Genomic DNA, 20,583 nt, shown 5'->3' with positions numbered 1-20,583 from the left:
ATGGAGCGTGGAATGTTCTGAGCGATAAAGTGAATGTAAAGATTTGTTTCCCAAGGTTGCAAGGACAAAACTATTAAATACTAAGAGCTATATCCAATTAAGTCATGCTCATTAGACATATTAAAATCAAGGACTTGACTAACTTAGGCCCATTGATTTCAGTGGGTCTACTCCGAGTATGACTTAGTTAATTACATCCCACAATATGAAGCTTTTACTGGTTTTTTTTTGTGTCCGATTTTATTTGTTGCACTATAGTAGTATATTCACTGAGATGATGTAACACCATAAGCAGTATTATAATGGACAGTGTGTCAGATAGATTATTTAGAAATTTCTGCTTGGGATTTATACTTTTGTATTTGATACAAGTATTTCCAACAGTATTTTCTTCTGGTATTCCAGGGTCAGATGAAACAAAAGAGAACCTCTGTCAGATGAGCAAATCTGGTGATCCATGCATCCCTGAAAAAGGTAATAATTCTCAATCTGCAAAGAAATTAATGCTTCATTTTATTCATTTATTTAACAAAATAATATATGCTGCTTGATTGCAATAAAACGTCAAGATGGTTTGTATGAAACATTATAATAGCTATATAAAATAATAGAAAATTAATATATTAACACTTTCCTTTCACAATGGCATTCTCTGTGTACAGAAAATAGCTGTATTGTGATGCATTAAGGACAGTGTGATTGCATTCTTCCTTTGATATTGGGTGCCTGGGCTATACAGCTTGCTTCATATAGTAAATATGATGATGAGTGCGTGTGTATACAAAAAAGCAAAGGGGGAGGACAGAGGTCTAGACACCATGTTCTCTAATGCCCCATTGTTTTAACAACAATTTGGTGAATTCATTAATACCTTTTGCGATCTTTTTAGTTGCATTCTCTACAATTCTGCCCCAATTCCTTTTTCTTTTCTTTTTTTGCATATTCTTTAAAGGAGTGAATTAGTGGACTGTCTTCTCTTCTGTGGTTTTAAGCCTCTTTTTCTTTTTACTATCTCTTAATGAATTAGTGTGGCCTTTTGGTCTCCACTACCAACTCCACATTTATAACATCCACCACCTCTCTTGCTCCTCTTGACCTGAGGAGTCCCATCACACCAGCAGCTGTCTTGCAACTTACCAGCTGGCTTCAGGCTCGCTGAGTTTAAGTTGGAAAAGGGACTAGGAAATACGGGTAATTTTCATGCGGTTGCTAGACAACCAAGCAGTCATTCCCTGTCGTTTCTCAGTTAACAGGAAGTATTAGTAGATGCCTCTATGGTTGCTGAGTAACCACTTGCAATCCTCTCCATTTCCCCCTCCTCTGTCACTTAAGGTTTAGTGGCCCAGCTGCCCTGAACTCAGCAGAAAAGTACTACAGCTGCTGCTATTACACTATAATTTATAGCGGCAGTAGGAATGCTGGCTAGAACACTACTGAGCTGTTTTTTGTTTGGCCCAGCCATAGCTACCTTAATTATTATTTTTTCAAAAAAAATTATTGGTTTTCACAATATTATAAACAAACAAACAAACACACAAGACAAACAAACATAAATCATAGCCTTATTGAAAATTACACTTATTAACTTTTTTAAGTGACTTCCTCGCTTCCCCTTGGTTGAATTTCATTGCATGTCCTTTTAATGGTTTTCCAAATCCCAATTCTTACGAAATTTAACTTAAACATTAACATCCTTAAATCTTCACCTTATGGAATTAAACATATTAATTCGTCACTTAACATAAATAAAATCCTAAGCCAATTAAGTATCTGCAAGCTTGCAGCCATAGCTACCTTTAAGCACAATGTTTTACAAAAGTAGTAGAAGCTATCAGCTGTGTTGACGTGGGACAGCATCCGGTTCTGGAGGATTGAAAATAAAGCAGTCATGAATAGGAGAGTACCTGAATAGGGGCAGAGGAGTGGTAGATCATTCTTGATTAGGGGAAAAAACACCTCTAATATTCATTTACACTGGACAGCAGCTGGTTCACAAAACATCCTCCCTCTGTCTCACCACACCCAGCCTTCTTTGCCGAGAACTCAGGCACAGTCATTGTATCTTACTTGGGTTCTGAACCCTCTCCTTTTCATGAATGTAGGATTGTCCAGGCATTATCCAGCCCATTTCCCTTTCCTTGCTACCAGTTCGTTTTCGTCTTCCTGAAGCACAGGAGGCAAAGTGGCTTTGCCAAAGGCCATTCCATAGCGTTTGCTGCATCCTCAGCTGTTGAGGCCACAAGCCAAATAGCACACACAAAGACAGGCTTATACCCTAAAAGCAGATCTCTCCCAGCTACGGCATCTGCCAGTGACTGAGGCTGGCAAACACAGCTCTGAACCTGAGAAACTTGCATGCCACAAGCTAGCTCCATGCAGACTAGACCCAAGTTGCCTACAGGCTGAGGCACGTTTGAAGGCTGTACTTTTCTTCATAGGTGTGCTAAATAGCTTTCATCTTTTAAGCAACTGATCTAGAGGAACTGATCTTGCTGTTGAAAGTTCTCTCGGGGTTTGAAATAAGGGAGTCACTTTAGTAAAGGTAAAGGGACTCCTGACCATTAGGTCCAGTCGTGACTGAACCTGGGGTTGCGGCGCTCATCTCGCTTTATTGGCCGAGGGAGCCGGCGTACAGCTTCCGGGTCATGTGGCCAGCATGACTAAGCCGCTTCTGGCGAACCAGAGCAGCGCACGGAAACACTGTTTACCTTCCCGCCGGAGTGCTACCTATTTATCTACTTGCACTCTGACATGCTTTCGAACTGCTAGGTTGGCAGGAGCAGGGACCGAACAATGGGAGCTCACCTCATCGCGGGGATTCAAACTGCCGACCTTCTGATCGGCAAGTCCTAGGCTCTGTGGTTTAAGCCACAGCACCACCCGGAGTCACTTTACAGCCTATTCAATTAGCCTGTCAGTTTGTTTTCATGGCACTAATATTGGAGAAATGTATTTGGGAAACGTGTAGATGATAACCAAGCCATCAAGTATTTCGAATTCTTACGTACCAGGACTTTTCCATCCCTATATCACTCTGCAAGACTTCATTAACTACAATGCCTTGGCAGTAACAACCTTTGGTTGTGTAAGAAGTAGAAAGTTCAATTTATCTCAGCCACCACACTTCTCACTCCAGTCAACATGTAGCAACTAATTCTGTGCCCAGATTCTTTTACAAAACTAACAAAACACTCTGTCAACTAGTTGTACAAGCAGGTGTGTGTATCTATCTCCCACTTCTTTCTGAAACAGCCAAGTTTCAGGATTTTCATTTTTAAAATGACCTTGTGCAATCTTTGCTACTGGCTAGGAAGGAAGACTTTACTTATGGGGCAAGTTTCTCAGGTCCAGCTCTAGAATCACATTGTGCAATCACTGGAGAGCTATGCAAATTAGAGATCATTTGTGGTATGTTATTGTATATTGATATACTTGAGAACAAAGAATGACTGTATTGCTAAATAACTTTTTGAGGCATAAGTAGCCCCAAGGGGAAGAAATAGGCTGCTATTCCTTTACCATCATCTTTTTATTTTACATTTATTTCAGAATTTCCAACAGATTCTTTGGAAGAAGATTTTGCGAGAGACTTTTCTTTCCTGGAGAATTTATCAAGCCCCAGTTCTTCAAGCAGAGGAAATATTATACAGGAATGCCAAACTGCAGATGATAGTCCCTTCATGGCTCTCCCTGTTCAGGAACCTGCAAGAGAGGCAAAATCCCTAACTCACGCATCTGGATTTCTGCCTTCACAGCTCCTCGATTTTGGCCTTCATAGTAAGTATTAGGAAAGGCAGCTTTTTAGTAACATAAATGGAGGAGAAACATGATTTAGCAATGGATTGAATGAGGGGAATGAACAAGACAGTGAAGCTAATGATAAATACTAAGGCCATGTGACTGTCAACTGGTGATGTCAATGGATAAAGAGTGTCAATGAACAGAGAAGGGCGTGGGAGAAAAGATTAAAAGTATGATCTTGGACATATTGAGCATGATAATGCACCCGAACAGAAACATCAGGGAGGCACTTAGATGTGGGATTACATGGAGAAAGTTATGGGGAAGAGAGGTGGCGATAGATATGTACATATATATATTTTAAAAGTTTACTGACTCAGATTGCCTACCTAATTGACACCTGCATACCATCCAACTTTTTCAGGTAAAAAAACCAGGACATGCATCTTCTGGGATGTGCTCCCAGGAGAGTCACATGACCCACCAAACCTCTGTCAGGGTGAGAGTGCATCACCCAAAATGGCCGCTGCGATCTCATGCGAAATATTAGCATGTCCCCCTTTCCCCCGCCGCCGTGACACTTGGCAGGCATGCACCTGCTGTTCCTTGAATATTTGCTAGCCCCCCAAAATCTAAACTTTTGCCATAGTTATTATTGATGGTGTAGAGGTGGGCTTACCTGAACAGCTGTAAGCATTAAGAAATTAATCGTTATCTGGGTTTAGTCGTGAATGGAGCAGCGTGTGTTAAATGGTACTGTGTCGAATTAAGACGATCTTCCTGTTTTCCCCTCCCGGAGGTTGGGTCGCACAGTCAAAATTTCTAGACCCTTTCTCCAAACCAGAGCCTGAGAAGCAGCAAGGACCTTCACAAACCTCACCAAAGATGCCACAAAAGTGTAAGTGATATATTTCACACAAATCCTTTTGTGGGGTGTGCATGTTCATTTTGTGCAATGTAGAGGGACGCGGGTGGCACTGTGGGTTAAACCACAGAGCCTAGGACTTGCCGATCAGAAGGTCGGCGGTTCGAATCCCCGCGATGGAGTGAGCTCCTGCTGCTCGGTCCCTGCTCCTGCCAACCTAGCAGTTCGAAAGCACGTCAAAGTGCAAGTAGATAAATAGGTACTCTGGCGGGAAGGTAAACAGCGTTTCCATGCGCTGCTCTGGTTCGCCAGAAGCACCTTAGTCATGCTGGCCACATGACCCAGAAGCTGTACACCGGCTCCCTCGGCCAATAAAATGAGATGAGCACCACAACCCCAGAGTCGGCCACAACTGGACCTAATGGTCAGGGGTCCCTTTACCTTTACCTTAGCTTCTGAAAAGGAAGGTAATCCTGACAACTGTAATGTACTCTGAATCCCCTGGGTGAGAAATCAGCTCTTTAAACAGAAACTGTAAAGGCAAGTTTGAGGGAGTGATACAAATGCGGATTCCCTCCACCACACACACACACATTGAGTATGAGGTGAAACCATCGTTGGGACAGGGCAGTGTCCAGTAGAAAAAGAAAGCCCCTCTAACCCCATTCTGGTCTTCCACTTTAAATGGCAGCCACAGTAGCTTCATTAAGTAAATAAAATTCCCAACGAAAAGTAACTGAATTATATGTAATGCTTGCAGTACTAAACTGACAACTTGTTTTACTGTCCATTGACCTTGATTGTTAGGAATACAGTGGTACCTCTGGTTATGTACTTAATTCGTTCCGGAGGTCCGTTCTTCACCTGAAACTGTTCTTAACCTGAAGCACCACTTTAGCTAATGGGGCCTCTGGCTGCTGCCGCAGCGCTGGAGTACGATTTCTGTTCTCATCCTGAAGCAAAGTTCTTAACCCAAGGTACTATTTCTGGGTTAGCGGAGACTGTAACCTGAAGCGTATGTAACCCGAGGTACCACTGTACTTGTCTGTTTATTAAATAGTTTTTAAAATTAACAACTATTATTTCTAAGTGGCTTAAAAGGATACAGTACAAAAAAGTAAAAATCACCAATCCACTCATTAATTAAGATGAAGGAAGAGAATGTCTGAGCAGTAAAAAATATTTCTTAAAAGCTCTGTCTAGGTCAGGGGTGACCAAACTTTCTTCAAAGAGGGCCTGATTTGATGAAGTGAACATGCGTGAGGGCCGACCTTTTTCTACGATAATTTTTACCCCATAGTTGTTGATTTTTTTAAAGGATTTGATCCCAATAGATAAACTGCCACAAGGGCCAGATGAAACCCTCAAAACAGACTTTGGACATGCCTGGTCTAGGTCAAACAATGAAATCAGTTTCTTTTACCTGTCTTTCAGCTGTGGAGAAGACTAGTAGCCAAGACATGTCAGCCTGGTTTAGTGCCTTTGCAGACTTGGACCCTCTTTCAAATCCAGATGCTGTTGGACGTTCAGATGATGATCTCCTTACTGCATGATTAAGTGTAACCCAGAACATAAAACTACTTTGGTATGAAACTATCGTGTCCTTCCAAGAGAGACCTTAAGACATGGTTGTAGACATCATCGCAGATAAAGAACATCCATGTTGTCACATAAAGAATATCAGGAGTGTAAAGACCACCTATGTTTCTTGATTTCATGATAATTTCCAATGCTATAAAACTTTACTAATTACTACTGCAGAAATGTCTTACAACACAATTAATTAGGATTTCACCCATAAATTCAATAAATGAAAGTTATAGGAAGCTGGGCAAACTATATTATCTTTACCATTACAGATAGATAACTAGTGTTCTTTACGTTAAGTCCTTGGTGCATATTTTTGCTTAATCACTTCTTGGACTTTTGCCCTCTTATATTTCATCTGTTCTTGAAGGACAAGCAGTATAGACAAGCAGCTATATGCATATATCATAGTTTTCCAAAACTGCCCAGTACATTGTAAAAATCCCTATATTGCATATATAAGCTATTTTTAAAGTACCTGTGAAGCAGGATAGATAAATGAAAAGTCAAGTATCTTGCAGCTACTTAAGATCAGTTATGCTAAGAGGTCCAACTAGAGTGCCGCAAGCCCTTTATAACCTGGAAAAGGTGCATCTGGAGGGTAATTAGGATCAGAAAAGTGAAGTTAAATGCTTCCCAGCCAATGTTTCCTTGTTGCTTTTCTCTCTGAAGAGTTCCAAATTCATGTTGCGCCCATCTAGAAACACCACAGAGAGAAAACTTGCTGGCCACTTCTCGGGTCTCTATTGTCCCTCCTGAACATGCTTTTAATGTTTAAAAAGGGCTGTCTGCTGATGTACCGCCTATCTTGGAAATAGAATTTTAAGGCACCAGAACCCTACATTGGTTGCCTGTATTGGCAATCTGTTTTCCACAGTACTGATCAATTATTTGCATCGCTTAAGAAAGCAAACATACCTAGTACTGAGTTTGCTTTCATCTTTCATCTGTTATACAAGTTCATTATTTGGAAACTGATTTCTAAATAATCAATGAACGGTATAGCTCCCCTCTATATATAGGAAAATGTTAACAGATACATAATGCTTCATATTTAAAGATATATTCTATTTAGAGACATGCGCCTTTTGAATTTAAATTGGTAGCTCATTCTTCTACTTGTGACTGCTTGCAGTTTAATAAAAAATGTTACAGAACCATCTCATAAATTGTCATAATTTGGTGAGTAATTTTAGAAAGCATGAAGTGTCCTTTAATTAGAAAAAAATATATTTCGCTAGTTATTCTGGTAATCAATTAGTGTAATAAATATTGTCTGAAAGTAAAAACAACATCAATAGTATTGTTCTGCATCAGACTTGTTGATTATTGTTGTCAAATATGGTTACATTTCCATTCAAGTTTTGCATTTAGACCTAGTTTAGTGTCACATCTTATCTATGTAAACTTCCTGGCTGCTTTTGTGGAATTCTGGTCCCATTCTTCTTCATTATATAGTATGCTATATTAAAGGATTTTTGGGAAGATAAGAGACTAATGCAGCTTGCAAAGCTAGATGTGATATGAAAAATTATACTTCTATGAATAAAAACTTTTCCCCAGCTACGTTTTAACATCCCTTATATGAGTGAGTAGAAAGACTCCTCCACTTGGAGTGTGCCTGTAAGGGAACCGTTTTATATCACTTTCTTTGGGCTTCTGAAGTACAGCACATCCTTTTCTGGGGCTCTCTGCAGTCTTTTTGCGAGATTTAGACCTCATCCTGGGAATTGCTGCTTGTTAAGGTGCTGAGAGTTGTTCAGAGACCCCCTATTTCCTGGGAAGAGGGAGTGACTATGAAATGGCTCTGTGACTCTGTTAGGACTTCATCCTTAGTGATCTAGTTCAGCGCTACTCAAATTGGTGGCCTTACCAGCCCAGGTTGGTAAGGGGCTTTGGGGACCAAATATTATACCAGTCCTTGGCGCATGGGGTGGTGTGGGAAGCAGGGAGATTGTCAGTCTGCCACATCAGATCAGTTGAGAAGAACACACACACAACAGATATACACGTATACAATCCATAGCTCTGGGAGCTTTTAAAGCATGTATGCTGAGTATTGTAGTATACGGAGGTTCGAAAAAAGTTTTGCTGTCTGTGTATATGAGGGAAAGAGAGAATGTTCATGGGATTAATTGAACATACATTACATCAATTTCCCTTGCAGTGCAGATGCTCACCCTAAGCACATGTGAAGTACAATCCTATGCAAATTTACTGAGAAATACCACTGATTTCAGTGCTGCTTACTCCAGGTACATATGCAAAGGATTGCATTGTTATTTGTATATTATTTTCAGTACAATTCCGATCTAGGGGGTTTAGCTCTTGCCTGTCGTTTTGCATTTAGGAAGAAGGCAAAATATTAAAACTCAGAGGCTTTTAAGAATAACAAAAACAAACAGTTTCCAATTAAATGCAAACATTCTTTTTTAAAGCACAGGACACAGCACTTTAAAAAATATATGGGAGCTGGGCTTGAATGTAGATTCTTATTACTCTCCATTTTCGGCCATCACTTCCATCGTTTCCAAACCAACGTTAAGGACAAAGGTAGACTAAGTGGCTGGCAGAATTCAGAGATGTCTTCCGAAACGCAGATGCCAGTTTCTCATACAGAACAAGCCACTTTATATCTAAATGGGGTGCAATCATTTGTTCGTTGGATTTCTTCCACAGATAGGCAAAAAAAGGATTAGAGGGGATTTGCAGAATTATGGAATAGGCATGCTGTTAAGAGTTGACTACTCAGAGTGTTGGGTTAAGCCTTTGCTCCTCTTAATCTATGCCAGCATTATAGCAAATCTCTTACATGCAGACAGTAAACAAGGTAGCAATATGGCATGTCTCATTTCTGTTGTTTTGATGTCTGGTTTCTTTTATTTGGTTCTCGGACAGAGCAATCCTATACTCTAATTACCCAGGGTGGTGGGTGGGGAGGGACAGAAAAGCCACTGCATTCTATATGCCGTCAGCCGCAAAGACCAGGGAAACTCGCCAGAAAGCAAAGGAAACGAAGTGAAAATGTCAGACACGCTTCCACTGGCCCTGGAAACACCGCCAGTGGCAACAACCAATCAGGGACTGCATCAGCGGTGACACGCCTACATGGAAGGAGCGAATGAATTCACAATGACAAGGGCATGTCCTCAGCACACACACAACTGCATCAGCACCCCACCCACTACGATGCCATAGCACGCCAGGAGCTCCAGCACCAGAACCAATACCACTCCTGCCAATCCCTAGACAGTCAGTCCTCCAGGAAGGGATTTGAAGCCCCCCATCCCCTTCGCAACCACCGTTTCGAAACATAAGACGAAATGAGAACAGAGCACACACACCACACAACATCCACCCAACTCGCTGGGCAGTGTGATAGGAATTTTGAGGTCTTAGATATATGGTAATGTTCATAAGTGTACCAACCAAGCACGTACATAGATCAGCACAGGAAGACCAACCTGGAACCATTTTGATTCCTAAACTGAGCCAATGTTTTCTCTGCAAGGTCAAAGTGGGAAACCTCCCATTGTCTCTTTCCTCACAAATCCTGTCTTAAGGGCACATTTAAGATATGAATAGGGTGTGAGCCTGTGACATGCCCCAGGAACTAAATATTTATCACTACAGAAGAATGGCCAGGCTCCCCAGGCAATCCAATCAAGTAACCTGCCAGACAGGAGATAAACAAGGACAGGAGAAAAACAACATTCAAATTTCTGTTTAGACAGCCTTTTCTGTCATGTAGGTATGATGTTTCTGGGAGTGGTCTTGATCTACAGGGTGGCAATTTCAAAAGTCTTTATAAGGCCTTGCACGCCATTTTTCTGGGTTCCTCCTCCTCTCCTGCGGGTGAGGGGAGGACCCTGTTGCAACAGATCAATAAAGATCAAGCTTACTAGCTGCTTTGCTTCTCAATATTCTCTGGTTGGCCTGTTATTCTCTCCTACCAATAGGGAACCTATGTAAGGACTCTATATGGGCTCTTGGATACCCCATAAGGGAAATGGGCAATTTTTGTTTACAACAGCGGCAGAGGTGCCAACTTGAGTAAAATATTGGAGAGGGGGCAGGTAAGCTCCTTCCCACATAATTGATCACATGATGCAACGCATGTGTACACCATCTGAATGGCAAAGCCCATCATTTTTTGGAAGGCAGCCTCCTCCCAATTTTTTACTGGGGGGCTGAAGGGACCCCTGCCCCTAGGAGTTGGCTCCTATGCTGGGCAGGAACACGCAGAAAGTGCACACAGCCATCCCAGGAGCCACACACAGAGGCCCTGTGCACAAGCAGCCAAAGGAAGGGATCTTTGTACACCCCAAATAGTAGACATCACCCCGCTATACCTCAGGGGAATAACATGGCAAATTATCTGGATGGATCTCAAAACTGTGATCTGGGATCTTCCAGTGTCTCCCAAGGAGTATCCACTTCTATTTTGGCTTCGGAATTTTCTCCTATTTTTGTTCTAGAAATATGTTTTACTTAATAGTTAATATGCAACTCAAATGACATATCACCTTCAGAATATGCCCTTTATTGGACACAGTAACATTAATATAATCTTAGCATTTATGCACCATAAATATCCCCACAACTCTATAAAGCAGCTTGGTCTATTTTGTAGGAAAGAAAAAAAAATTGGCACAAAGTAATCTAGAGTTTCTGTGAGAGCTAGGATTTGACTCAAGAACTCTTGGGACACTATTATCCACTGAAAACCCTGGCTCTAGAGAACAAACAGAGATGGGTGTGTGTGCAAAGGCAGTAATCTTTAATAGAGGCAGTGTCAATTAGTTTGAGATGTTTGCTGTAAAACAACCTTTGGCAATTTCAGATAAATGGAATGAAGATTTCCAGTGGGTGTGGTAAGAACTTCCAAAATAAATGTCTCTGTTGATCATCATTTGCAAGTCTGGCTTCTCATGTTAGTGATCATGTTTCATTATGAAACTTTCAGGGGGCGGGGGGGAAATCAAACACACAAGTCTTCACTTGAAATATTTATTGAAAGTGTGCGAGTCCCATAAAGGTGAGTAAAACGTTTTTGTAAAAAAATTCAATAGAATTTTTTGCAGACGTAGATCTTACATAATTAAAATAAAAAATAGAAAAACAGGAAATGCCCAAACACACTTGTGTGCACTGAGAGGGAAAAGATTCTTATAAAGTCTTACATAAACAAACATCGTTGGCTTTGCAAATATAGCATATAGCCATACAACCTACCAAATTAGGTGTGGATTTCTCCATAACGTCTTTATCCCTAGTACTGGCATAAAACAGGACAGCCAGTCTCTAGCAAGGGGGGAACCCGGAAGAGAAATATATCACGTGCCACTGGCAGTGAACTGCTGTGATAAAGTCACGTTACACAATATCCAGACAGAATTAGAATGGTAGGAAAGATACATGTTGGGGAACATTTCATTTCCATTTGCAGATCTAAATAGGACACCGATAGCCAAACAAGATGAAATCAAAGAAAACATTCATGCTTCGTTACCAACACAAGTAATCTGCCTTTCCATTACCTAGTACTGGAGATATACTTGTATATCAGTTTAAGGAAATATGACTTTCATGACTGATGAGGCCTTTAGATGCTCCAATCTTAATTCTCTGCAACTTTGTTTTTAGTGATAAATGCATATTATGGTCAACAACTTTGTTTTTAGTGATAAATGCATATTATGGTCAACAATACCTTGAAACTTGCCTAATACAGTGTTATTTAGCCACACCAACAACTAGCTAAAACCACACATACATTTCTTCCCCCAAAGGATCCGTTTCATGTCACTAACAGTTTACACCTGAATACAAACATAGCCATTTAAAGACAATTTTACCGGTGTTCCTTTTTTTCAGATGGAGAACTTACAACAAGCAGCAGCAACACCTCAGATTGAATTAAGTAAAATAAACAAAACCAGAAGGCCTATTTTCCTAAGTACAAGGAAATGTCACATTAGGTTAGCTTTCCCCCATATTTCCCATCATACCGCCCCCCCAACTGCCTCTTGTTGCAGCCTCTCCCCACAAAAGAAAGAAAAGCCATGGAAACACGACATGGCAAGACGACACAATATGAGAATCTGAGACCTCAGATTCTCCTCCCCCCGACAGTTTTAGGAGTGTTGTGGGGAGCTAGTGGCAGTAACTCTTGCTCTCACCAGGGTTGCAGACATTTCTGTTTTGCTTCTACATTTCTGGACTTCTCTCATCTCCAACCAGGAGCTGCAATTCTAACGGGGAAGGAAGTAGCCTCTGTTGATCTTCCCCAAGTCAACTCCTGGTTGGGAGGCAAGGGAAATGCTGAAAACAACTGTCTCCCTATTCCCGTAGCTTCATTTAGAAGAGAGAGGAAGGCAAGAAAACTTTGGAGTGCATCGTTCCCCGCCCGTCTCCTCTAAGCAGCTTTGCAGGAAAGGGGAGATTTGTTTCCCTACACATACAAGCTGGTTTGGGGGAGTGGGAAATGGAGGGTGAATCCCCTCCAAGCCAACCCCCACGCTGCAGGTGAGACTGAGAAAGAGGCAGTGAATCTTTGATGCACTGTTGATCGTTCCCCATTTTCCAAGTTTCCTGGGGTCCTTTTCTTGTGTAAGAACAACATGAAGCAAACAGAATGCTAACAAGTGGCATGAATGTACATGTAATGTATGTACGGTGTATGTATATTTATTACACCCACCCACCACGTATGTGGGAAAAAATGGCATAGCTATTACAGTTTAATAGACACTCGGCAATCCTGACAACTGGCAATAATGAATTTGATCTCATTATTTCTAACTAGCTAAAGCTGGATTTTCTTTATTCTGTTAGACCTTTTCCTTGTCCTAACTTCTTTGCTTTTGATTTTGATGAACACTATCCTCTCTGGCTATTCTGCCTCTCTTAAGAGTCATGGGCTGAAATGCTCTAACGTCACAGAGGGGTAAAAGCAACCCAGAAGTAGGCAGTGGAGTGCAAAATCAAGGCTTGGAGAGAACTTGTAAGTGGAATGTTAAAGAATAGTAAGCAATTTTGATTTATTTAAATCATTACTTGACCTGGACTAATATATGTTGGTACAGATCAGTTGAACATCTCATTGCATTTAAGTTTACTAGCCAAAAAAGAGCTGCTTATGGTTTGCATTTCTTCAGAATTTTCAATAATTTTAAATTATTACAAGGGCTAAATACTGTTTTCTTAATGGAAGCTGAAATGTCAGCTTTCTCATATTCACCTGCAGGCCAGCCTGAAGTGCGTTTCTCACTTTTTGCTCTGAAGACATAGGAAACTTCAGTTTTGAAGGCTTATGTTTTATATACCGTTCCAAGTTGTAATTTGGCCCTTAGGTACTCAATGGGAAAATTGAGTGAGGAGCTTCATGTAGTCTCTTATAAGCTGCTGTTTAACTTAAGAACTGGAAGTGGGTTTAAACTAAATGCAAAGATTCCTCTAACGCAGAGGGAGCCTACCTTCCCATGTTTCACAAAGCCACAACATTCAATTTAAAATAAGGCTGTGCGTTCACAGAAGTTACGTTGATGAAACACATTGCTTGACAATTGACCTAGTTTTAAAATACTACGTTGTTTTCCCATTTCATCCTTACCTGTTTCAAAAAGGAGTGAAAAACCTGATTTTAACACTCGAACTCAGCTGCCTCAATGGTAATGTCTTTGCTGCAAAATAAGTAGTTCGAAGACTTGATATGTCAGGCAATTTAGGATCAAGGAATTGGGGCGGGGGGAGAGGGGGGCATCAGACAATCTTGCTGTGCTAATACAAAATATGTAAGCAGAACACAGCAGAAACAAAGATATGCAAGTACAATACGGGACCAAGGTACAAAAATGATGAAGTAACACTTTAAAAATAGTTCCAGAAGCATAGCTTTGTTAGTCTGTTGCAGCAAAAACAACAAAGTCTTATAGCACCTTAAAGACTAACAAGTATATTGTAGCCCAGAACCTACTTTGCTGGGTAGGTATGGATACACCAAACTGGGTAGGTATGTATACCCTGAGTATGGAGAGGTGTTTTTGTTTTTGAAACAAAAAAAGCCATAGAGTGAAACCAAAAGGCCAAGCAATGTAGGAGCTGGTATATCTGGTATTACTAAGCAAGCAAAAATGAATGCAAGAACAAACGGATGTTGGTCTGACCCACTCCAAACAAGTGGTTACTGGGGATGAATAGACATAGTAAGATGAACAGCAGTAACAGTATTGCTATGCTTTTCAATCACACTAACTGAATGGTCACACTAATGCTACAATATTTTCGTTAGTCTAAAGATACCAGGAAAGCCTCCCTTAAAAATAATAACTTTCCTATAACTGCATAGCTTGGCACCAATTAATTTTGAATCATTCTGTACTAATAGCTCCTTTGAAAGTACTAGTCTACCTTCCAGGATAATTTGCCATTTTGGAGGCGTTTTGGAATCTGAAAGTGTGGCCTTTAAGCAGCTGCTCTAGCTCTAGTTGTTTAATGAGTCTCGGTAAAATCTCCTTTCGTTACCAGATTAGTTCATTACCCTTCATAAACAGATTTAGTAACGGAAACTCCATCCCATTTTTGATTGCTACACCATTACAATTATTTTTTAGAAAGATCACAAAAGAAATGAAATGGGCCACAACTGCAGACCAATATTAAAGAATCAAACGATCCTTAGGTTAACACCCTAACAATATTGCTAGTCAAAAAAGGAGACTATATCCACTGAAATAAATTGCTTTAACAAACATCATGCCTGACAAACTTTACCCTCAAGAGACCCACAAGACAGTACTTTGACAAGCAGGAAGAACCATGCATGGCCATTTCAAGATCATATGACTACACATTTTATATAGTAGTGGCAAGACATGATAGGATTGGGGTATAGGCCAAAAGGCAATTCTAGATTCTGAAAGCGACACAACAAACCAAGATGTCCCAGGAGGCACTGATGTGACGGTTAGTTGGCATTTTGGGGGGAGAGGGAGAAGGGAATATTGTTCTGAAACACAACACTAGGAACAAGTCATTACACTATTGGCAGAAGTGCTCTAAAACACTATTTCCAGACAGGTACCTCTATGTGAGTGCTTGACCTCCCACCCCAATGCATGTAATGTACCAATATTGCTTCTCTTCTTGGTCTGAAGGAGATTAAGCTTATGTGGGAGGAGGATGTGGTCACATCACAGAATGCTGGTCACATCGTAGAATGCTGAGAAGATTCAGTCCTTTGGTCCCAAGAGTGGAAATGATGTAGCAAGAAAAGTGGGATCATCCTGCTACGCATCAAAAAGCTCAAGATTCGTATGAACTAATACTTCTTACAGTGCCATTTGCTTGTTTCTCCCTTGCAGATCTTTTGCAAGGAACAGCTGGTATGTCTTGAATGTTTCCTTCTTCAAAATTGAAGATTGGTAATGCATCAGAAAAATTGGTCTTCCCAAATTGTAAAGCATTATGACCTGTCTCCCTTTATTGTACCAAAGCTTTTTAAAAAAAGTGCAGGCCAGAGATTTAATTTGAGCCTTCCCAAGACAAGTATAGCAGTTTCTCTGCCACTCCTTTTCCTAGATCTCACGCCAGCCTAACAGTCATGGTCATGGAGATCAAGATACTAGTATGACCTGTTTATGGAATTGCCAGCAATCATGATGCAAACAGATGTGATTTGGAAGGCATAATCACAACTAGCTTCAATAAAGTTCTCTTAAAAGTTAACAAAACCAAGTTTATCCTTCAGTTTCTTCGCCATGTCTAGACTGCTGCAGCACCGACATCTGTGGTATAATTTTGTTTGTTCCGCCAGGGAGCCGCTCTTGGACCGCACTTGCAGAGATGGAGGCCATGGCAATAGGCTGCAGCAATGCAGGTGTCATACCAGGCGTGACGGTCAGATTATGAGTAGCACCCTTGAGTGTAAGATCTTGTGTGGGAAGAAGTGGCTTCAGGATACTGACCAGGCAGAAAGCAGAGCCACTTTTAGGAATGAAGTTTACTTTATTTTTGTCAGGACAGTAAAAGGCCGGAATTTCATGCAAGGGCTTTGGCCTACAAAAGAAAGAATAACAACGCAACAAGGTTTAGTACAGAAAGCTAAATATTGCCAGCATTCTGAATATGTTAATTGCAAATCTCAGATGCAATGAAAATTAAATATGTGGATGTTAGCACACGTGTGAAAGGAAGAGGGCATTTTAAAGTTCATTATGCTAAAAAATTATCCTTTCTTTTTTCTAATCATTTTTTACATGACTTACAGTGTTTGTTGTGCTGATCCCAGAGATCAACAAATATGTCAACAGGTTCTCCATTACTGGATCAATGTAAAAGCATAGAAGATTTTAAAATCACAGTTATCCCATGTGTATCGGGAAACCTCTTTCGTATCAGTCTCAACTGCCTGATGAAGCATTACAAATGGCTTGATACACAATTCAACAACTTTAGAAATCCTTTTTTCAAGACTATCGGGTTGGGTTCCAAGAAATGCAAGTAGAAACAAGCTACTGTTTCCTCCACACTGAAGTCTGGTGACCCCCCCCCACCGCCCCTGCAAAAAACAAAAACAAAAACCTGTTCCTGTGAACTGGGTGACTATTGAATGGTATGGGATAGAACACAGTGGGGTGGAGGGTCCTTCAACTCTGATGAACAGGGAGAACAGATGGCTGCAGTGGTGAGGTTGCTTGGATGAAAAAGTTCCCTTTTCCTAGCCTCCTTTCACTCCTCCGTAATGTGATGTGGTATCTATCACTTTAACATAGGTTCACATTCACCAAGCTGCAGTTTGGTGCAGGGATGATTAGCAGTTTTGACCAGAGGGCTGTACTGAGGGTTGGCATATCTTCTGAGGGCTGCATTCCAGCACAGAACATGCCCGGGGCCAAGACATACCCACCACATTGTACAGGGGGCACACGCACACACCACACTCTTCTCTTGATCAGCAGAAGAGTGGGGGTTGTTTCCTCCCCATTACAGCGCTCATCCCAATCCAACACTGCAGTGAAAAGGAACCCCCTCAATATACTTACATAGGCACATCTTTTCCCTCTGGCATTGCACCACTGCTAGAAGTGAAAAACAACCCTATTTAGCTGTGGCACTGTGTCAGAAAGAGTAGAAGTACCTTTGCAAGCGCAGAAGGAGCAAGAGGAAAAGGCAGATGATTTTGAGAGGTCTGGGTCACTACTGGAAACAGCTCAAGGACTAAAATCTGTCCAATGTGGAGGCTTGTCTGAAAGTACCCATGATTTACTGAATCGCAATGGTCATTGTCATCTTAATCCTACATAAGGCAGTCCACAACTGAATCCAAGGCTGGCAAAAGCCACCACCTTTCCCAAAGCTTAAAAGAATTGGAGAGTCTCCCTTGTCTTGCACTTCCTGACACACTCAGAAAGTAGAGTGACACTTCATGGTTTTCCAAGTGTTTCCAAATCAAAACAAGCTCATGAGATTCTGCTCTTCTACAGGCTCAGAAGAAGATGGGGTTCTCCCTGATATGAAGTTGGGTCTCACAGTTTCACTGCTTTCAGAGCATCTCCAAAGTTAGTGCAACAATGACACACTCCAGCTCAGAGTTTGAGAGAAGTTCTCAGCCCTGCCTTAGACTGAGGGTGTTCTAAGTTCTCTGAAAGCTGGCAGGGACCAAGTCTTCACTTCTCTATCCAGTTTGCAACTGAGAAGGGATGGGGCCATGTCCCACAGTTGTGCTAAGCTCTGAAGGAGCTCTGAGTGTCTCCAAAGTTCAAGGCTGGGTAATTTTGAAAATTAACCTGTGGTAAGTTTTCCTTATGGGACGTGGGTGGCGCTGTGGGTTAAACCACAGAGCCTAGGACTTGCCGATCAGAAGGTTGGCGGTTCGAATCCCCGCGACGGGGTGAGCTCCCGTTGCTCAGTCCCTGCTCCTGCCAACCTAGCAGTTCAAAAGCATGTAAAAAGTGCAAGTAGATAAATAGGTACCGCTCCGGCGGGAAGGTAAACGGTGTTTCCGTGCGCTGCTCTGGTTCGCCAGAAACGGCTTAGTCATGCTGGCCACATGACCCGGAAGCTGTACGCCGGCTCCCTCGGCCAATAAAGCAAGATGAGCGCCGCAACCCCAGAGTTGTCCGCGACTGGACCTAATGGCCAGGGGTCCCTTTACCTTTTAAGTTTTCCTTAAAGCAAAACTGCAGGCAAAGAAAGTGTTTTTCATGTTTTAAGAAAAGTAGATATTCCACACTTTAAGAGTTTCTCTTTTTGGGCTTTGTGTGAAGTGCCAAAGCCAAAGTGGCCATTCTTCAGATCTATTACATCCCTTGCTGCTAGACAGCATAAACCCCTTTATCACCAAGTCTGATCACTAGTAAAAAGCTCAATTTGTGTGGCATGGTACATTTTCAGTCCCTAATCACTGACCAAAGAATAGTATTTGCCTTCTGCCGGTTGCCATGGTAGGTTAGCAATATATCACAGTTCTCATTGATGAAGCAGCTTTGGGTCTGATCTCTGTTACCTAAGCATTCCCCAAAAGAGTGGAAGCATTCCCCAAAAAAGTGCAAACAGTTTTAAATGATTACTGAATTATGAACTGACAAAATGATGGAGCTGAAGAAATAACCTTAGGAAGAGTCTATACAGAGATTAGCCACTAAAGCTGCACTGCAAAACAAAAGTTTAGATATTTCTGAAATGTTAAGACTTTGTAACTATGAAGTACCGTACTACTTACAAGCTCTCCTCAAAGACTTTCACCTTCTCACAGCCCTCCGGAGGTTCGCGCTTGAACATATAGCTGTTGTTGGGTTTGGGCGAGGTGGCGTATTTGGGCAGAGGAGAATTGTTTCCATTCTCTGTAATGAACAGAGGTTTAGTTCCTTAAAACATACCAGTACACTTACCCTTGTTCCTCCCACACTCTTACTGGTATTTCCTAAAACCAGGGCCTCCAACGTGGCCCCTGGACATACCAGTGTACCCATCAATATCCCCCAACGGTGCCATGAGAAATATCAGTAAATATTCCCTCAAAAGTCCACAATGCACGAGAGACTATTTGATCTTTCTGCTCAGTTCCCAATTTCCCATCACACTTCAGCAGATGCCTAGGCCTGGAATTTGTAATTTGCTTTTATGAGCACTTCTCAGCGGGTACCTTTATCTCTGGGGTCTGCAAGTAGGTCATCAGCAGAGCATGGGCTCTCCTCACTGCCCTCATTGGAAATGGCCAGGAATGAGCTTGGGGACACAGACTGGGATCTGCTGCTGTTGTTGCTGCCCTTCTCTGCCCCGCCAGGAGTCTGCGTGTCAATGCTGCGGGTACTGCTACTGCGTTGCACCAAAGGTGGAGGGGCTCGGTGCCCATCTGGAATATCTTGCGGCTGTGAAGAAAAAAACGTATGTATAAACTTCTTGCCATGCAGCAGACCACTAATCTTGTCTGGATGAGAAATTACTTTACATGTTAATAGACTACTTTAGTCTTTTGTATCAATAAAGCTCTTTAGTAGAAGATTAGTTATTCTTCAGACTCCAACAGAAAGAAAGAAAGAGAGAGAGAAAGAGAGAGAGAAAGAGAGAGAGATGGAAGTCAAACTTAAGGAGATTTGAGGTCTAGTAAAGGATTCTGAGCAAGGGGAAAATATATATCTACTTAAGAGGATTTAAAGGGATGATCTTGTAGAAAAAGCAACCAAATTGACTGAAGCAGGGTACTTCATGAATGACCCCCTTCTTAATGTCTGGTTTCCTTTTCCTTTCCCAATGACATTCATTGACTCCAGAAACTCTCACACATGTGTGTTTCATCTTGGAAGTGTTGAATGCACAATTACTTGGATATTCAGAAACAGCAGGAAGGCCTGGAAGTAACACTCCTGGCTTAATAATCTAAAGCAAGAGTGGGGAACGTGTCTCAGCCGGAGGTCAGCGTTCCCTTCTGAGGAACTTTCTGAGGATCAGAGGCAAAAGCGGGCAGAGAAACGAATGCAAATTTCACCTCTGTAAAGTATTTATTTAATTTATATACCGCCTCTCACCTGAAAATATCCTATATATAAAAGTATACGATAAAAGCACAAAATAAATAGTTAAAATAAAAGCAAAATAAAGCAATTACCCCCCCCCCACTCACACAAAGTAGGCTGCTTTTGACACCCACCCCTCTTTCAATCCTGCATCTAGGCAAGCAAAAGTCATCATCAGAGTTCAAGGACACATTCCAGCCAGGCAAAGAATCTCAGGCTGTGAAGCAGGGCCAGTGACGGGGTGTCTGGAGAGAGCTCCAAGGGCCAGAGACAGAGAGGTCTAGAGCGCCATATTCAGTCCTCAGGAAATCAGGTTCCCCACCCTTCAACCAGAGTCTATTAAGCCAGGAACAAGTGTCCAACTTGCATACT

The 20,583-nt window shown here is 41.6% G+C and overlaps 2 protein-coding genes across 14 annotated transcripts in view; one reads left to right on the top strand and one right to left on the bottom strand.

The window, feature by feature from the left end:
* The window catches only part of ICA1L (islet cell autoantigen 1 like), a 32,930-nt gene extending 22,816 nt beyond the window's left edge, over positions 1-10,114 (top strand). For all 13 annotated transcript variants that reach the window (XM_081017121.1, XM_081017127.1, XM_081017128.1 and 10 more), the window contains 4 exons: positions 406-474; positions 3,550-3,777; positions 4,541-4,639; positions 6,041-10,114. In XM_081017121.1, the coding sequence (XP_080873247.1) occupies positions 406-474; positions 3,550-3,777; positions 4,541-4,639; positions 6,041-6,159 (515 nt within the window). In that variant the 3' untranslated portion in view covers positions 6,160-10,114. The remainder of the gene's footprint in view (positions 1-405; positions 475-3,549; positions 3,778-4,540; positions 4,640-6,040) is intronic.
* Positions 10,115-11,189: 1,075 nt separating this feature from the next.
* FAM117B (family with sequence similarity 117 member B) overlaps positions 11,190-20,583 on the bottom strand; it is a 28,362-nt gene continuing 18,968 nt past the window's right edge. Inside the window, exons 6-8 of the mRNA XM_081017091.1 lie at positions 19,341-19,566; positions 18,918-19,038; positions 11,190-16,252 (exon numbers count right to left, since the gene is read on the bottom strand). Of these exons, the coding sequence (XP_080873217.1) occupies positions 15,934-16,252; positions 18,918-19,038; positions 19,341-19,566 (666 nt within the window). The 3' untranslated portion in view covers positions 11,190-15,933. The remainder of the gene's footprint in view (positions 16,253-18,917; positions 19,039-19,340; positions 19,567-20,583) is intronic.

The sequence above is a fragment of the Podarcis pityusensis genome (genome assembly GCF_964106645.2).
Source record: "Podarcis pityusensis genome assembly, chromosome: 1".
Lineage (NCBI taxonomy): Eukaryota > Metazoa > Chordata > Lepidosauria > Squamata > Lacertidae > Podarcis > Podarcis pityusensis.
This window is presented reverse-complemented; position numbering and strand designations above follow the sequence as displayed.